This window comes from Rana temporaria, chromosome 7 (assembly GCF_905171775.1).
Source record: "Rana temporaria chromosome 7, aRanTem1.1, whole genome shotgun sequence".
Lineage (NCBI taxonomy): Eukaryota > Metazoa > Chordata > Amphibia > Anura > Ranidae > Rana > Rana temporaria.
The window spans coordinates 187,761,068-187,777,677 of record NC_053495.1 but is presented as its reverse complement, the minus strand read 5'-3'; the positions used below and the strand labels follow the sequence as shown (position 1 = coordinate 187,777,677).

Below are 16,610 nucleotides of genomic sequence, written 5' to 3'. Positions count from 1 at the left end.
CTCTGTCTAAGCTCTGCTGTACAGGGAATATAAAATATTATTCCCTTCAAACTGAACTAGTAAAGAATTCCTTTGGACCTCTTACCAATTCAATAAGAGCTTCCCTTGGAAGCAGTATGTCTTTAAATGAAAAGTCATTTGGATCTTCTACTAGGTCAAAGAAAAATATTACTCTTTTTTACAAGATGCAGTGTACATTGCAAGACTACACACCCTCTGCTCTCCAGCCGGGGAGTAACAGAAGTCAGTCTATACGTTATGGATTGAGCTTGGTGTGCAACCCCTCCCACCCAATCACTCACTATTACATTAATTACTAACAGGAGTTAGGCCAATAAATAATTGATGTTCATTGCTCATAAATGGATGGATAATTGCAAACAGAATTATGTTCAGCAATGAAACACAAATGGAACCAGATGGATTAGCACATCAGTCTGCTACTGCTCCTTCATTGTCCAGTAATAGACTGAGGGTAGGACGGTGACCTGGCTGTATTTCTTCTTAACTGCAGCAGAGAACAGGCAAATTACCAGCTTAGCTGTACTGGGTTGCAGGACTGTGTAAACCCTACAATAAGCTGAATGGAATTACAAATCCTTTGACAGGTAAAATACTTTCCACATAATTAAATGGTTTGCTTAGCTGTTTGCCTGGAGTTCATTCTTAAAGCCTTGATACCTTAAAGTGGTTATAAAATATAAACATTTTCTACCTTAATGCATTTCCTTGCAGGAGGTTTGGGGCCACTCTGTGCAATTTGATTGCACAAAGCAGGTAAATGTATAATATAGAATATAATATATGCTTTTTAGGCTATTTTCTGTACTTTTAAGGTTAATTCCAGGCATGGTAATTTTTTACATAGCTACACTGGTTCAGCTTGGCCCAATGTAACTATACATGTGCCATACCTGGCCAACGCTCCTGGAAGCTGGAAATCAACAAAGTAAACACCACTACTCCAGTGATCTCCGCTCGCTTCCAGGCCCTGTGCTGAGCAGCCAGCCAGACACAATGGGAACGCAGGATGTCGTCCACTCAGAACAGGCTCCGATCACAGAATGCTTGCATTTTCCGAATGAATGCAAAGGATTCTTTGATTGGACCAGATGGAGAGCGTGATGTTGCCGCCCCACCTCTGCAACTCTTCCGATCAAGTGAAAAATCACTGAAGTAGCGGTGTACACTTCAATGACTTTGCAGCTTCCCGGGCATCAGTGAGGTATGGTATATACATAGTTACATCGGTCGGAGCTGGACCCATGTAACTGTGTAAAAATACACCATGCCTGGAATTCACCTTTAACCACTTGAGACCCGCGCTATTGACAAAATACGTCAACAGCGCGGATCTCAGGTGCCAACAGGACGTCTTTGGAAAGCAGTACCCGCGCGCGCCACTGGGGGGCGCGCGGCGGGTAACAGCTGTGCCGCCGCATCGCTGGGGACCCGATGCGTGTACCTGGCGGCCGCGATGTCCGCCGGGTACACACGATCGTCGGTGACCCAGCCGGTAATAGCAGAGACGTGGAGCTCTGTGTGTAAACACAGAGCTCCACGTGCTGTCAGAGGAGAGGAGACACAGCATCGGTCACCTCCCCCAGTCACCCCCCTCCCCCCACACAGTTAGAACACGCCCAGGCTACACAGTTAACCCCTTCCTCACCCCCTAGTGTTAACCCCTTCACTGCCAGTCACATTTATACAGTAATTAGTGCATTTTTATAGCACTGATCGCTGTATAAATGTGAATGGTCCCAAATTTGTGTCGAAAGTGTCCGATACGTCCGTCGCAATATTGCAGTCCCAATAAAAATCTCAGATCGCCGCCATTACTAGTAAAAAAAAATAATGAAAAAAAATCATAATTCAGTTCCCCATTTTGTAGGCGCTATAACTTTTGCGCAAACCAGTCGCTTATTGCGATTTTTTTTTTTTTGACAAAAATACGTCGAAAAATACGTATCGGCCTTAACTGAGAAAAAAAATAGTTTTTTTTTAAAAAAAAAATGGGATATTTATTATAGCAACAAGTAAAAAAAATATATATATTTTTTAAATTGACGCTCTTTTTTTGTTTATAGCGCAAAAAATAAAAACCGCAGAGGTGATCAAATACCACCAAAAGAAAGCTCTATTTGTGGGGAAAAAAGGACGCCAATTTTGTTTGGGAGCCACGTCGCACGACCGCGCAAATTTCAGTTAAAGCGACGCAGTGCCGGAAGCTGAAATTTCGCCTGGGAACGAAGGGGGTTTATCTGCCCAGTAAGCAAGTGGTTAATAACTGTCAGACAAGTTACAACCTTTACCTTTTAAGGTATTCTAGGAAAAATGCAACCCATCCTTGAGGAGCATAGGCCTCTCCACATGATCCGGCCTTAATCAGGGAGCTCTGGTGGCTTGACGAGTGCAACTTAGCCAAATCTTCCTTCCCTGGTATTGGCAAGGATAAGTCTTGGAATGTTTCAAGCGTTACAGAGATCTGATTGAGAATACAATAAAAACTACAGTTACAATCATTCCCAAATACACAATCTCCTACAATTCCCAGGAACATTTACATATACTGTATATTGGATTATCAGACAATTATAAAGCTACATTTTCCTTGTAAGACTGGCTAATAGAGGCACTGCATCAAGAAGAGGTGGTCAAGGGAAAAATAAAGTGACCCTGTGGCAAGCAAAAGAGCCTGAAGGTTCTGAAGATCATGCAAAATCATTCACAAATTATTATTTTCTTATCACACATATTCAGCTTTTCATACAAAGCTGATCTCAGAATCAAGCTTCTCGCATTGAAAATGCCAATCAAAAACAAACGTATCTGTAACTTACTCTGTCACAGGTCAGACACTGCACTGAGCTCACAATGGTGCCATCAAACACATCCGATATGACACTGCGGTACTTCTTCTGCCTTTTCTTTTTAGGGAGACAGATGGTAGGAACTACAGAATAGGAAAGAGTGTATATAGAAATCATATTGATGGAGCTGTACTTTATTCTTCAATACAAGGTCAATTCTGTAATAAATAAGGAATCGTTTTCCTAGAACCTTGCCTACTAGGAAGGGGACCTCTAATAACTTTGTTTACACAAAATGTTGATTGTTTAGCCACCTTAACCACTTACCCCCCGGACCATATTGCTGCCCAAAGACCAGAGTACTTTTTGCGATTCGGGACTGCGTCGCTTTAACAGACAATTGCGCGGTCGTGCGACGTGGCTCCCAAACAAAATTGGCGTCCTTTTTTTCCCACAAATAGAGCTTTCTTTTGGTGGTATTTGATCACCTCTGCGGTTTTTATTTTTTGCGCTATAAACAAAAATAGAACGACAATTTTGAAAAAAATGAATATTTTTTACTTTTTGCTGTAATAAATATCCCCCAAAAATATATAAAAAAACATTTTTTTTCCTCAGTTTAGGCCGATACGTATTCTTCTACATATTTTTCGTAAAAAAAAATCGCAATAAGCGTTTATTGATTGGTTTGCGCAAAAGTTATAGCGTTTACAAAATAGGGGGTATTTTTATGGCATTTTTATTAATATTTTTTTTACTAGTAATGGCGGCGATCAGCGATTTTTTTTTTTGGTATTGCGACATTATGGCGGACACTTCGGACATTTTTGACACATTTTTGGGACCATTGGCATTTTTATAGCGATCAGTGCTATAAAAATGCATTAGATTACTATAAAAATGCCACTGGCAGTGAAGGGGTTAACACTAGGGGGCGGGGAAGGGGTTAAGTATGCCTGGGTGTGTTCTTACTGTGGGGGGGGGGGGTGGCCTCACTAGGGGAAACACTGATCCTCGGTTCATACAGTGTATGAACCGAAGAAAAGCATTTCCCCTGCTGACAGGAACGAGAGCTGTGTGTTTACACACACAGCTCCCGTTCCCCGCTCTGTACCGAGCGATCGCGTGTGCCCGGCGGCGATCGCGCCCGCCGGGCACACGCACGGGAGTCGGGGGCGAGCGGGGGGCGCGTGCGCGCGCCTCCGGCGGCACGCGTGCGCCCCTAGTGGCGGCTAAAGGGTAGGACGTCATAATACGTGATCTCGCCTAGGAGAGCCACCTTGTGGACGTATTATGACGGTGCGGCGACGGCAAGTAGTTAATACCGGGCATTGCTTGGTAATGCTACACTGTAACCTGTGAATTTTTTATAATTTTCTTCACACAAATAGAGCTTTCTTTTGGTGATATTTAATCACGGTTGGGTTTTTTATTTTTTACTAAAAAAATAAAAGACCAACAATTTTGAAAAAAAAGAGATTTTTAATACAGCTTACCTGTAAAATCTTTTTCTTGGAGTACATCACGGGACACAGAGCGGCATATTCATTACTATATGGGTTATATGGAGTACCTTCAGGTGATGGACACTGGCAATCTCAAACAGGAAATGCCCCTCCCTATATAACCCCCTCCCATAGGAGGAGTACCTCAGTTTTGTAGCAAGCAGTATGTCTCCCAAAATGGTCCCCATAAGAGGGGTGGGAGCTCTGTGTCCCGTGATGTACTCCAAGAAAAAGATTTTACAGGTAAGCTGTATTAAAAATCTCTTTTTCTTTATCGTTACATCACGGGACACAGAGCGACATTCATTACTATATGGGATGTCCCAAAGCAATGCTTACAATGAGGGGAGGGAGAACATCTCCAAGACAAAAGGATTTAATTTAGAGAATACTCAAATCATAATAAATCCAACTTAGTTGAGAAAAATAATCTTAAATTTTAAATTTAACTCAAAAAAGAGGAGCCCCCGGAATCCGAGGGTCTCAAACTGCAGCCTGCAGCACTGCCTGCCCAAAGGCTGTATCAGAATTCCTTCTTACGTCCAACTGGTAGAATTTTGTAAACGTGTGGACAGAAGACCAGGTTGCCGCCTTGCAAACCTGAGCCATAGAGATCTGGTGGTGTGCTGCCCAGGAGGCGCCCATGGCCCTAGTAGAATGAGCCTTTAATGATACTGGAGGAGGCAACCCTTTCAAGCCGTAGGCCTGAGTGATTAATTGCTTAATCCACCTAGAAATGGTGGACTTTGCAGCTGCCTGCCCCTTCTTGGGCCCATCCGGTAATATGAACAGCACATCTGTTTTCCGGATCTTCTTTGTAGCTTTAAGATAGGCCTTCATGGCCCTGACGATATCCAAGGTATGCAGCAACCCTTCCTTTCTGGAAGTAGGTTTAGGGAAGAAGGATGGTAATACCAAATCCTGGTTCAAATGAAAACTGGATATAACCTTCGGTAGGAAGGAAGGATGAGGGCGGAGAACGACCCTGTCCTTATGAAAAATAAGATATGGTTCCTTACAGGATAAGGCCGCCAGTTCCGATACTCTTCTTGCGGAAACTATGGCGACCAAAAATACTAACTTCTTTGTCAGTAAAACCAAAGGAATTTCAGCCAACGGCTCAAACGGTTGTTTCTGTAAACCTGACAGAACAAGATTTAAATCCCACGGGCAAAGCGGGGATTTAACTGGAGGTTTAATACGTAAGACCCCTTGAAGGAAGGTCTTAACCAGCGAGTGGGTGGCCAGCGGCCGCTGAAACCACACTGACAGAGCAGAAATCTGTCCCTTGATTGTGCTTAATGCCAATCCTTTATCCACTCCTAGCTGGAGAAAACTTAAAACTCTATCAATGGTGAATTTGCGAGGAAGCCATAGCTTGGACTCACACCAACCTACATAGGCCTTCCAGACCCTGTGATAAATCACCCTAGAGACCGGTTTCCTGGCTCTGATTAGGGTAGAGATTACTTTCTGAGACAGACCTCTACCCCTGAGAATCAGGGATTCAGCTTCCAGGCCGTCAAATTTAGATGCCGTAAGGCAGGGTGGAGGATCGGACCTTGCGATAGCAGGTCTGGCCGTAGAGGAAGAGTCCAAGGGTCTCCCACTACCATCCTTAAGATTAGTGAGTACCATGCCCTTCTGGGCCATGCTGGAGCTACCAGGATGACTGGTATGTGCTCCACCCTGATCCTGCGCAGCAGGCGGGGTAGTAACTGAAGCGGGGGAAACGCATAAAGAAGTTTGAACTGATGCCAAGGGCAAACCAGCGCATCGGTTCCGCAGGCCATCGGATCCCTTGAGCGGGACATGAACCTGTCTAGCTTCTTGTTGAGTCTCGATGCCATGACATCCACGTCCGGCACTCCCCATCTTTGGCAGAGTGCTTGAAAGATTTGTGGATGCAGAGACCATTCCCCCGGCCATAGAGTCTGGCGGCTTTAGAAGTCTGCCTGAAAGTTGTCCACTCCGGGAATGAATATTGCCGATACGCAGGGCACATGAGCCTCTGCCCATAGGAGAATCAAGCTCACCTCTCTCTGAGCGGCTTGACTCCTGGTTCCCCCTTGGTGATTTATGTATGCCACAGCCGTGGCATTGTCTGATTGAATTCTCACCGGGAACCCCTGCAATTTTGACGTCCAAGCCCTGAGGGCTAGTCGAGCAGCTCTGAGCTCCAAGATGTTGATGGGCAACTGCTCCTCTAGCTTTGCCCAAGTACCTTGGCGAGTGCAACCATCCAAAATTGCTCCCCAGCCTGTCAGGCTGGCGTCTGTGGTCACTATCTTCCAAGCCACTGGGCTGAAAGATCTCCCCTTCAGTAGGTTCTGAGGGTCTAACCACCAACACAGACTTTGTCGGACTCTTGATGAGAGCGGCAACGGGATATCCAAGGCCTGTGGCCTTCTGCTCCATGCTGACAGGATGGCTGCCTGCAGGATGCGAGTGTGACTCTGGGCGTATGGTACCGCCTCGAATGTGGCCACCATCTTGCCTAGTAACCTCATACATAGGCGAATAGTCGGTTCCTTCTTGCTTAGAACCAGTAGGATTAATTCCTTGATGGCTTTGACCTTCCTCAGAGGTAGAAACACTCTTTGTTGTTCTGTGTCTAATCTCATGCCGAGATATTCCAACTGCCTTGTGGGCAGGAAAGCTGACTTTTCTCGATTTAGGACCCAGCCGAACTTCTCGAGGTATTGGACCGTGAGGGCCACTGCTCGCTCCAAGCCGGGAGACGAGTGATCTATGACTAGGAGGTCGTCCAGGTATGCTAGGATCGTGACCCCTTGGATCCTTAGTTTGGCTAGGATTGGAGCTAGGACCTTCGTGAACACCCGGGGGGCCGTAGCCAACCCGAAGGGAAGCGCCACGAATTGGAAGTGACGCGAAGCCACCATGAAGCGTAGATATTTTTGATGTGGCTGATAAATTGGAACATGAAGGTAGGCATCCTTTATGTCTATGGACGCCATGAAGTCGTCCTTTTGGAGTGTGGCAGCTGCTGACCGCACGGATTCCATCCGAAATGAGCGGATCTTTAGGTATGCATTTACCATCTTTAGGTCCAAAATTGGCCTGACATCTCCATTGGACTTCGGGATGATGAATAGGTTGGAGTAGAAACCTAGTCCCTGTTCCAGGACTGGTACCTCTACTATTACTTCCTGGGAAAGTAGATGATTTAATGCCGACATTAATGCGGCTCCTTTCTCCGGATCGTTTGGAATCCTCGACTCCTGGAAATGAGGAGGAGGAAACTTTAGGAAATCTAATTTGTAGCCCGTGGCCACGGAAGACCGTACCCACTCATCGGGAATGCTGGCTTCCCAAACCTCTGAAAAGAGTCGCAGCCTTCCCCCCACCTTCGTGGGTGGGGGCGCCCCTTCATAAGGGCTTGGGGGCTGGTTTTGCTGGTTTGCGAAACCACTGCTTTCTGCCTCTAGCAGCCTGTCCTTGAGACTTGCTGTTGAAGCCGAAGTTTGCTTTCGCAGGAGGCCGTCGATACTGTTTGGCATTAGAGGGCCCCTGCCCAGGGGAGTACTGTCGTTTAAACGCAGGCCCCTGAAACTTCTTCTTAGTTGGCAAGAGAGTACTTTTGCCGTTTGAAATAGTCTGAATGTATTTATCTAGGTCTTCTCCGAAGAGTCGTCCTCCATAGAAGGGAAACCCTACCAGGAGCTTCTTGCATGGGGGCTCGGCCTCCCAGCTCTTTAACCATAAGAGTCTTCTCATATGGATAAGGGATAACGATAAACGTGACGCTTGCTGGATAGAATCCTTAATTGCGTCTACTGTAAAACATATGGCCCTAGGGACATCCGAAAATTCTTCTGCCTGCTGGGCAGGAATAAGATTAAGCATCTGCTTAACTTGATCCGATAATGCTTGAGCAACCCCAATCGCAGCCACCGCTGGCTGTACTACTGCCCCTGCCGTAGTGAAGGAGTTCTTAAGTAGTGCTTCCAAGCGTTTATCAACTGGATCCTTGAATACCTGTATGTTTTCTACAGGGCATGTTAACGACTTGTTAACACATGAGATGGCTGCGTCCACTGCAGGAGTAGCCCATTTCTTGGAAAATGTATCTTCCATAGGATATAGGGCAGAGAATCTTTTAGGTGGTAAGAAGATTTTATCTGGCTTGTTCCAATCTTGGAACAAAACTCCCTCTAATAGAGGGTGGATCGGAAACACTGCATTGCTTTGAGGCGCCCTCAGTGAGCCCAAAGCTGAAACCGTTGATACCTGGAGATCTGGTACTGGCAAGTTGAATGCATTATGGACCAAGTCCGTTAAGGCTTGAATCCACCAGCCCTCCCCTTGGGAGACTGCTCCAGACTCCTCTGTATCCGGATCTTCGATCCCTGAACCTACTTGGTCCTTGTCCAAGAGATCGTCCAATTCCCCTGAGGAAAGGACCTCCTCTTCTGAGGGTCCACACTCGGGCGACGGAGATCTAATCCGTTTACTGCCCCGCATAGCTGTGGCTATCATTTTTCCCATTCTTTTCTCCATCTCTCTTAAAGAGGTGAGTAATACCTCGTCCGTGACCATCTTAGGGTTGGACTGACCCGCGCCAGCTCCAGCCCCAGATCCCGATGGCCCCAAGGCTCCCTGAGGGGAAAGCAGCGGCATAGCTTTGTCCGAGACCTCAGACTCTCTGGGGGAATCCCCACCTCTTGTACCCTCTGACCCGGATGCCATGGTACAATACCGAGGTACACCTGCTACCTATTGGTACTTGGAACTATAAAAGTTAATTGCCCAAACACCTGTTTGGGGGATAAAAAATGCTTCCTCTCCCCTAGATGACCTTTTTTTTTTTTTTTTTTCAAATCCAGGAAAGAAAAATCATTCTGTCCCCCTGAGTAGTATTGCAAGAAAAACTATGAGATGGAAAGAAACAGCCTATTTCTAGGCTTGAAAACAGTCTTCTGAAGACTGCAATATTCTTTTTGGCCACTGTGTGTCCTCGGCGCCCCGTGCTGCCGCTCTGGTCTGTCCTCCCCAGTTCCAATGTATCGAATGCTGTTTGGAACGAAAAAAGAAAGGGCCGCCCCTTCCTTAAACCACTGACCCGCCCTTCCCCCCTCAGCTAAACGGCGCGAATTGCGCCTATAACACGTGAACGCGCGCGCCCGCCGATAGGGGGGGGGGGTTGGGGGGAAGGGAGCCTCTCTGCTCCAGCTGGAACCACGAGGAGGTCAGCGTTTTGCCTGCTTAGCAGGCTCTGAGGAGGAAGACTGATGGAGCATCGCCTGGAGGCTTGCAGGTAAGCATAGCTCTCTGACACACACATACATTTTATATTACACAGGCCCTACTCAAATGCTTTTCCAACACTACAAGGGAGGTCACTTCTTATGGGGAAAAAATACACATAGAGCCATCCTATCATTAAGATATGTGACTAGTTTGCCAGATGCAGCGCATAACTTTAGGCATGTCCCCCCAGAAAAAACCTGCTAAGAACCAAGTTCCGCAAGTTTTCCCCTCACTTACCTGCTCCATGCCGCAGGACTTTGCCAAGCAAGAGGCCCAATCTTCCCCCATCTCCGTGGGGATGTCTAGACCTTCAGGCCCTGGGTTCCTATGAAGGATCCACTGTCCTGGGCCCATATAGCACTCTGGCAACAGAAACATTAGGCACCCAAAGGTTTCTAAGTTCTGGGCCCAGGGTCCAGCTCTCTAAAAAGAAAAGCATTATGGGCTATACCCCAAGGGTTTGGGGTTCGGTTACTGACCACTTTAGCGCTGAGGCCTTTGGACAGAACCGGTTAGCTCACCTAATCCCAAGGATGCGGAGGCAAGCTAAACCATGACCAACACCTAAGACACTGGCGTAAAAACTGAGGTACTCCTCCTATGGGAGGGGGTTATATAGGGAGGGGCATTTCCTGTTTGAGATTGCCAGTGTCCATCACCTGAAGGTACTCCATATAACCCATATAGTAATGAATGTCGCTCTGTGTCCCGTGATGTAACGATAAAGAAAAATAACATTTTGTAAATAAGTAATTTTTCTCCTTCACCGATGTGTGCTGATGAGGCTGCACTGATGGGCCCTCGATGAGGCGGCAATAATATGTCACACTTATGGGCACTGATAGGTGGCACTGCTAAGCACTGAAAGCCAGCACTGACTGGCATCACTAATGGGCACCGATTGCTGGCACTTCATTGTAATGAGGGCACTGATGATCAGTGCGCTGATTACATCTCTTGCTGACCCGTGAGAGGAGATGCCGCTGATCAGCTCTCCTTGCCACACACTCTGTCATTGTGAGGCGATGAGAGCCTATTACAGGCACTTCCGTGTTTACATGTGATCGGCTCTGATTGGACACAGCCGATCACATGGCTAAAGAGCTGCGCCAGATATCAGGGTCGCGCTGTGTCCTAGCAACACGGCAGGGCCGCGATCACCGCTCACCCCCGAGGGAACAGACGTTCGGTTGCGCCATCATACGGCGTTCACCAAGAACAAGAGCTGCACCGTCCCTCCATCATTTAACAGTGGGTGGGCGGCAAGTGGTTAAAGGAATTTTTTGTAAAACTGTGTTTACACGTAGCGAAAACATGCGGCCAAAGAAACATTTAACAGTGTCCATTTACTGGACTTTTATAGGTTTTATCTTCACAAAGAAAAATATTCACATGCTTCACAATCTCGTCTTATTCATGTCATAAGTTTTCGGCAGCACCTATATTTGTGAGCAAATATTTTCAAGGATGAAGCACACGAATGCGCAAAATAAGAACCAAAATATCCGATGAGCACCTTGAGAATTGCTACTTCATCCATCCCACCATATATGAATGTGTTAATCAAAAACAGTGTCAAATATCGCACTCGTTTTATGTTGCCCTCTTTTACTTTTATAATTGAAAAAAAAAAAAAAAAAGTTTTATTAGACTATGACCTGGACACACCTTCAGTGACCATTGCCACACTCGAGCCTCATGGATAGCCTGTAAGTATGGGTGGATGTTACACTACTTCCCCTTCCCCCAATTTTGTATACCCATAACCAAAAACTCATTTGGATAGCATATCAAATTCCCCAGATACCTTTTTTATGACTTGTCCAAAGAGTTCCAGATTTAGGCGGGCTGCTGGACAGGTGAGATGTTGAGCCTTCGCTTAGCAAGGGTGTTTGAGAAGCGGATAGATCACTAATATTGACCTCTGTGGCGTAATCTACAACATGTGACAACGGCAATATATTTAGGATTGAACTGTAGACCGGAGTTAACAAATCTATAAAAACGCACAACACATTTTGTTACCTGATATTCGACTCTGGATCTGAACCTTCACTGTTCCTTGGGAACTGTAATCACTGTCCTCAGACAAACTCTCAAGGTTCTTCTCCAAATCCTGGAGGCAGTTGTTTTGGCTTATGTGGTTGGAGAACCTCTTCTCCCTTTGCCAGGATTTCTGATTATCCTGGTCCTTCTGGTCCTCCTGGATTAGCATAGCAGATTCTGAGAGCTCCTCAGACAATTTACGACTTTCGCTTTCAGTGTGGTCACTGCTTGACCCCGATTCACAGGATTGAAAATCATTGTCCGACTGATTCTTGTCCTCCTCCATCATCTCTTCCAGGATGCCGGGATGTGCGTCATCTTCTGCCTCCACCAATTGCTCCTTAAGCTCTTCATGCAGAATATCCATTAAACATCGCAGGAACTCTTGAGCATCCTGAGATACAGGTCAGAAGTGTAAACAAATTAGATTTAGTTCCATGCCTTTAAAAGCCAGTCTGTAATACAGACACACTCATACATACTGTAGATCTTTTCAAGTGATGCGGATAAGCAAACAATCATTAAAAGGTAACATTTTGAATTCTTTTATATATCCTTCGGCATCATTATCATATCATTATATGGGCGCTGAGACACAGCTCCTCGCCCCCCCTCGCCGGCCGGCGTATTCATGCTCAGTGTGGGCACCCGGCCGTGACAGCTTTCGGCTTCCCACTGCGCATGCGCGAGCGGCACTGCACATGCGCGCGCGGCCCGGTGAGGCGCCGTCTGATTGGACAGGCGATCGCCGAGGACCTGTCACGTGTCCTGGGCGATCGCCTACAGCAACCCCTTCCTGTAGGTGATTAAGATTAATCGCCTAGGCTTAATCGTCTACCCGGAAGGAGGAAGTGGGACAGGAAGTCCCACTCCTCCTGAAGCCCCCACTCCCCCCCAAAAAAAATTACATGCCAAATGTGGCATGTAAGGGGGTGAGGAGTGGGATAAGCGGAAGTTCCAAATTTGGGTGGAACTCCGCTTTAAGTGGCTAGAGCTGCCAGGTGCTGTGTGCAGGCAGCCCATTTAAGTCTAAGAGCACACAGTTGCTCGAACCAATTTGACAGCTGTGCAGGTGAGTGGCCCCAAATGTAGAAAGTGTGCATTATGTTATCTAAACATTCATTACTATGGATAAGCAGACAATTTTATATTTAAAAAATTGCATTCACAGTAATTGGTCTACAACTTTGACGTATGGCAAACGACCTTGCACACGTCTTTGTAAATAAAGCTACATCAGACTCTTGTGTTGTGTGACATAGCTTTGTTTATAAACAAAGCCATCCATTACTAGCTTGATGGTTGATATTCAACCACACTTACCTGCCTGCTTACAGTTCTCTATTGAATGTACACTGAGCTGCGCATATGTAGCACACGTCAGCTGTGCCAGAATGATTGACTCCCGTATGCAACGGGTAGGATCAAGTGAATCCCACACCATCCAATCAAGAGGCCAAAAATTCAGCACCCAAATGTAGCCTGGGAATAAGATGGCGGCGGCCAGGGAGAGATAGAGACCAACCACTGCTGGAAGGTGGAGGTGAGAATTTTCAAGAGTTTAGTTCTGCTTTAAAGGGGTTGCAAAGGTACAATTTGTTTTCCCTAAATAGCTTCCTTTACCTTAAGTGCAGTCCTCCTTCACTTACCTCATCCTTCCATTTTGCTTTTAAATGTCCTGATTTCTTCTGATAAATCCCACTTCCTGTTCTTCTGTCTAACTCCACACAGTAATGCAAGGCTTTCTTCCTGGTGTGGAGTGTCATGCTCGCCCCCTCCCTTGGGCTACAAGACAGTCGGGACGCTCTCAACATAGCAGATAGAGAAAGGAGCTATGTGTTTAGTGGGTGTCCCGACACTCCTGTAGTCCAAGGGAGGGGGCGAGCATGACACTCCACACCAGGGAGAAAGCCTTGCATTACTGTGTGGAGTTACAGACAGAAGAACAGGAAGTGAGGATTTCTCAGAAGAAATAAGGACATTTAAAAGCAAAATGGAAGGATGAGGTAAGTGAAGGAGGACTGCACTAAGGTAAAGGAAGCTATTTAGGGGGAAAAAAATTCTACCTTTACAACCCCTTTAAGTTACAGCTACTGAACTGGGAGCACATCAATGGAAACATGACTAATACCTTGAAATCTAAAACATACACACTGATTTATTCAACCATACAGCAATGGCATCCTTGTGCTTATAATAAATAAAAGAAAATGATTTAATCGAAATTTATAACAAATAAAAAAAATAAAACAATCTGCACTAAAAAGAATAAAACTGTTTTTAACAGGTCTCTGTCTACTTAAATATATTTATATGACTATACCAAAAAATTATATGCATTAGCCAGACTAAAACTGACTTTTCTCAATTTCCCTAGTTTATATATTTATGTTATTTTAGAAAACAAATCACCAAGTGAATACCCTACAAAAAGCAGTAAAAAGAGGATTTTTTATAACAGCTTACCTGTAAAAATCCTTTTCTTGGAGTACACCACGGGACACAGAGCCATTAATCATTACCTAATGGGTTGTATGGTCACCAGAGGTGATTGGACACTGGCACAACCAATCAGAGACAGTTACCCTCTATATAACCCCTCCCATCAGGGGAGTACCTCAGTTTTGTAGCAAAGCAATAAGGTTCCCATAAGAAGGGGGGGACCTCTGTGTCCGGTAGTGTACTCCAAGAAAAGGATTTTACAGGTAAGCCGTTATAAAAAATCCTCTTTTCTTTATCGTACACCACGGGACACAGAGCCATTAATCATTACCTAATGGGACATTCCAAAGCAATGCCCTATATGAAGGGGGGGGGCACAGATCAAACAGACCGCCCTGGACAGGAAGCTCTATACTGCAGCCTGCAGCACACTTTGCCCAAAGGCGGCATCCTCTTGTCCTTTTACATCTATTCGATAAAATTTGGAAAATGTGTAGACTGAAGACCAAGTTGCAGCCTTACAGATCCGAGTCACCGAAGCCTGGTGGTGCACTGCCCATGAAGCATTTACCACCCTGGTAGAGTGCGCCCTAACAGAAAAAGGAGGAGTTCTGTTCCTTAAACCATAAGCTTTTATAATAGTTTGTCGAATCCACCTGGAGATCGTGGATTTCGATGCCGCTTGTCCCTTCTTGGGGCCGCCTGTCAAAATAAACAAAATATCTGTCTTGCGTATCTGAGCGGTTGCCTGCAGATACATCTTTACAGCTCTCACAAGATCAAGAGAGTGTAATAATATTTCCTCCGCCGTCTGCGGATCTGGAAAAAAAGCTGACACCACCTTAGGTAAAAAAGGCAGGATGGGGTCGTAATACTACTTTGTCTTTATGACAAATTAAATAAGGCTTTTTACAAGAAAGCGCTGCTAATTCAGATACTCTTCTAGCCGAAGAGAAAGCAAATCAAGAATGCCAATTTCCTGCTTAAAAGAATCAGCGGAATTTGGCGAATCGGCTCAAAAGATTGCTTCTGCAACACTGACAGTACTAAATTCAGATCCCACGGGCATAAGGGGGACTTGATTGGTGGATTGGTCACCAACACACCCTGAACAAAAGCCCGCACTAGGGAATGGGATGCCAGTGGTCTTTGAAAGAAGACTGACAGAGCTGATATCTGACCCTTAAGGCCCCGTCCTCCGGACCGTTCCCGCGGATAAATCCTCTGGCGGATTTTGATCTGATGGTTGTACTAACCATCAGATCGAAATCCGCGCGGAATCCATCCACGGTGACGTGTCGCGCCGTCGCTGCGATGATGACGCGGCGACGTGCGCGACGCTGGAAGGTAAAGACTTCCCACGCATGCATCGAATCATTACGACGCATGCGAGGGAGGGGATCGGACGGATTGATCCGGTGAGTCTGTACAGACCACCGGATCAATCCGCTGGACAGGATTCCAGCGGATAGATTTCTTAGCATGCTAAGAAATTTTTATCCGCTGGAAATCCATCGGCCCGAAAAATATCCGCAGATAAATATCCGCTGGGCCATACACACCACAGGATCTATCCGCTGGAACTGATCTGCGGATAAATCCCAGCTGATAGATCCTCTCGTATGTACGGGGCCTTAATGGTACTAAGGGCTAACTTCATATCCACTCCTAGTTGGCAAAAAGCAAGAATCCTACCTATATCATATCTCTGAGGATTCCATTTGTTAGTTTCACACCATGAAACATAAGTCTTCCAGACTCTTTAGTAAAAAAGTCTGGAAGTTGGCTTTCTGGCATTAATAAGCGTAGAAAGCACCGAACCTGAAATCCCTTCTCTTCCTCAGAATGTGGGTCTCAGCAGCCAAACCGTCAAATTTAGCACTTGTAAGGAATGGTGGAACGCTGGACCTTGTGACAAAGTCCGGAAGCTTCCACTGTGCTCCTCTTGACATCTTTATGATCTCAGCGTACCAAGGTCTTCTGGGCCAATCTGGGGCCACTAAGATTACAGGAATTCCTTCCCTCTTGATCCTGCAAATCAGCCTTTGTAGTAGATTGGAGGAAAGGCATATATTAGTGAAAACTGATTCCACGGCACTACTAGCGCATCTGATCTGTAGGCCAGAGGATCCTTTGTCCTGGACACAAAGTTGTCCAACTTTCTGTTGAACCTGGAGGCTAACAGGTCTACATCTGGGGTCCCCCATCTCTGGTAGATAGCCTGAAAGATCTCGGGGTGGAGAGACCACTCTCCTGGTAAAAGCTGCTGGCAACTTAAATAGTCTGCTTGCCAGTTCTCTACCCCTGGGATGAAATTTGCGGAAAGACAAGGAACATGCTCTTCTTCCCATCTTAGAATGCGATTCACTCACTCTGGGCACCCCGACTGCGGGTGCCTCCTTGGTGATTGATGTAAGCTACTGCTGTAGCATTGTCGGACTGACTCCGAACTGGGTGACCGTTGTGTCCAATCACCTCTGGTGACCATACAACCCATTAGGTAATGATTAATGGCTCTGTGTCCCGTGGTGTACGA

The 16,610-nt window shown here is 46.1% G+C and overlaps 1 protein-coding gene across 1 annotated transcript in view; it reads right to left on the bottom strand.

Annotated features, from left to right (window-relative positions):
* Positions 1 to 16,610, bottom strand: part of USP33 (ubiquitin specific peptidase 33) — a 116,342-nt gene that overhangs the window by 30,160 nt on the left and 69,572 nt on the right. Inside the window, exons 10-13 of the mRNA XM_040360660.1 lie at positions 11,612 to 12,026; positions 11,394 to 11,522; positions 2,841 to 2,953; positions 2,313 to 2,485 (exon numbers count right to left, since the gene is read on the bottom strand). Of these exons, the coding sequence (XP_040216594.1) occupies positions 2,313 to 2,485; positions 2,841 to 2,953; positions 11,394 to 11,522; positions 11,612 to 12,026 (830 nt within the window). The remainder of the gene's footprint in view (positions 1 to 2,312; positions 2,486 to 2,840; positions 2,954 to 11,393; positions 11,523 to 11,611; positions 12,027 to 16,610) is intronic.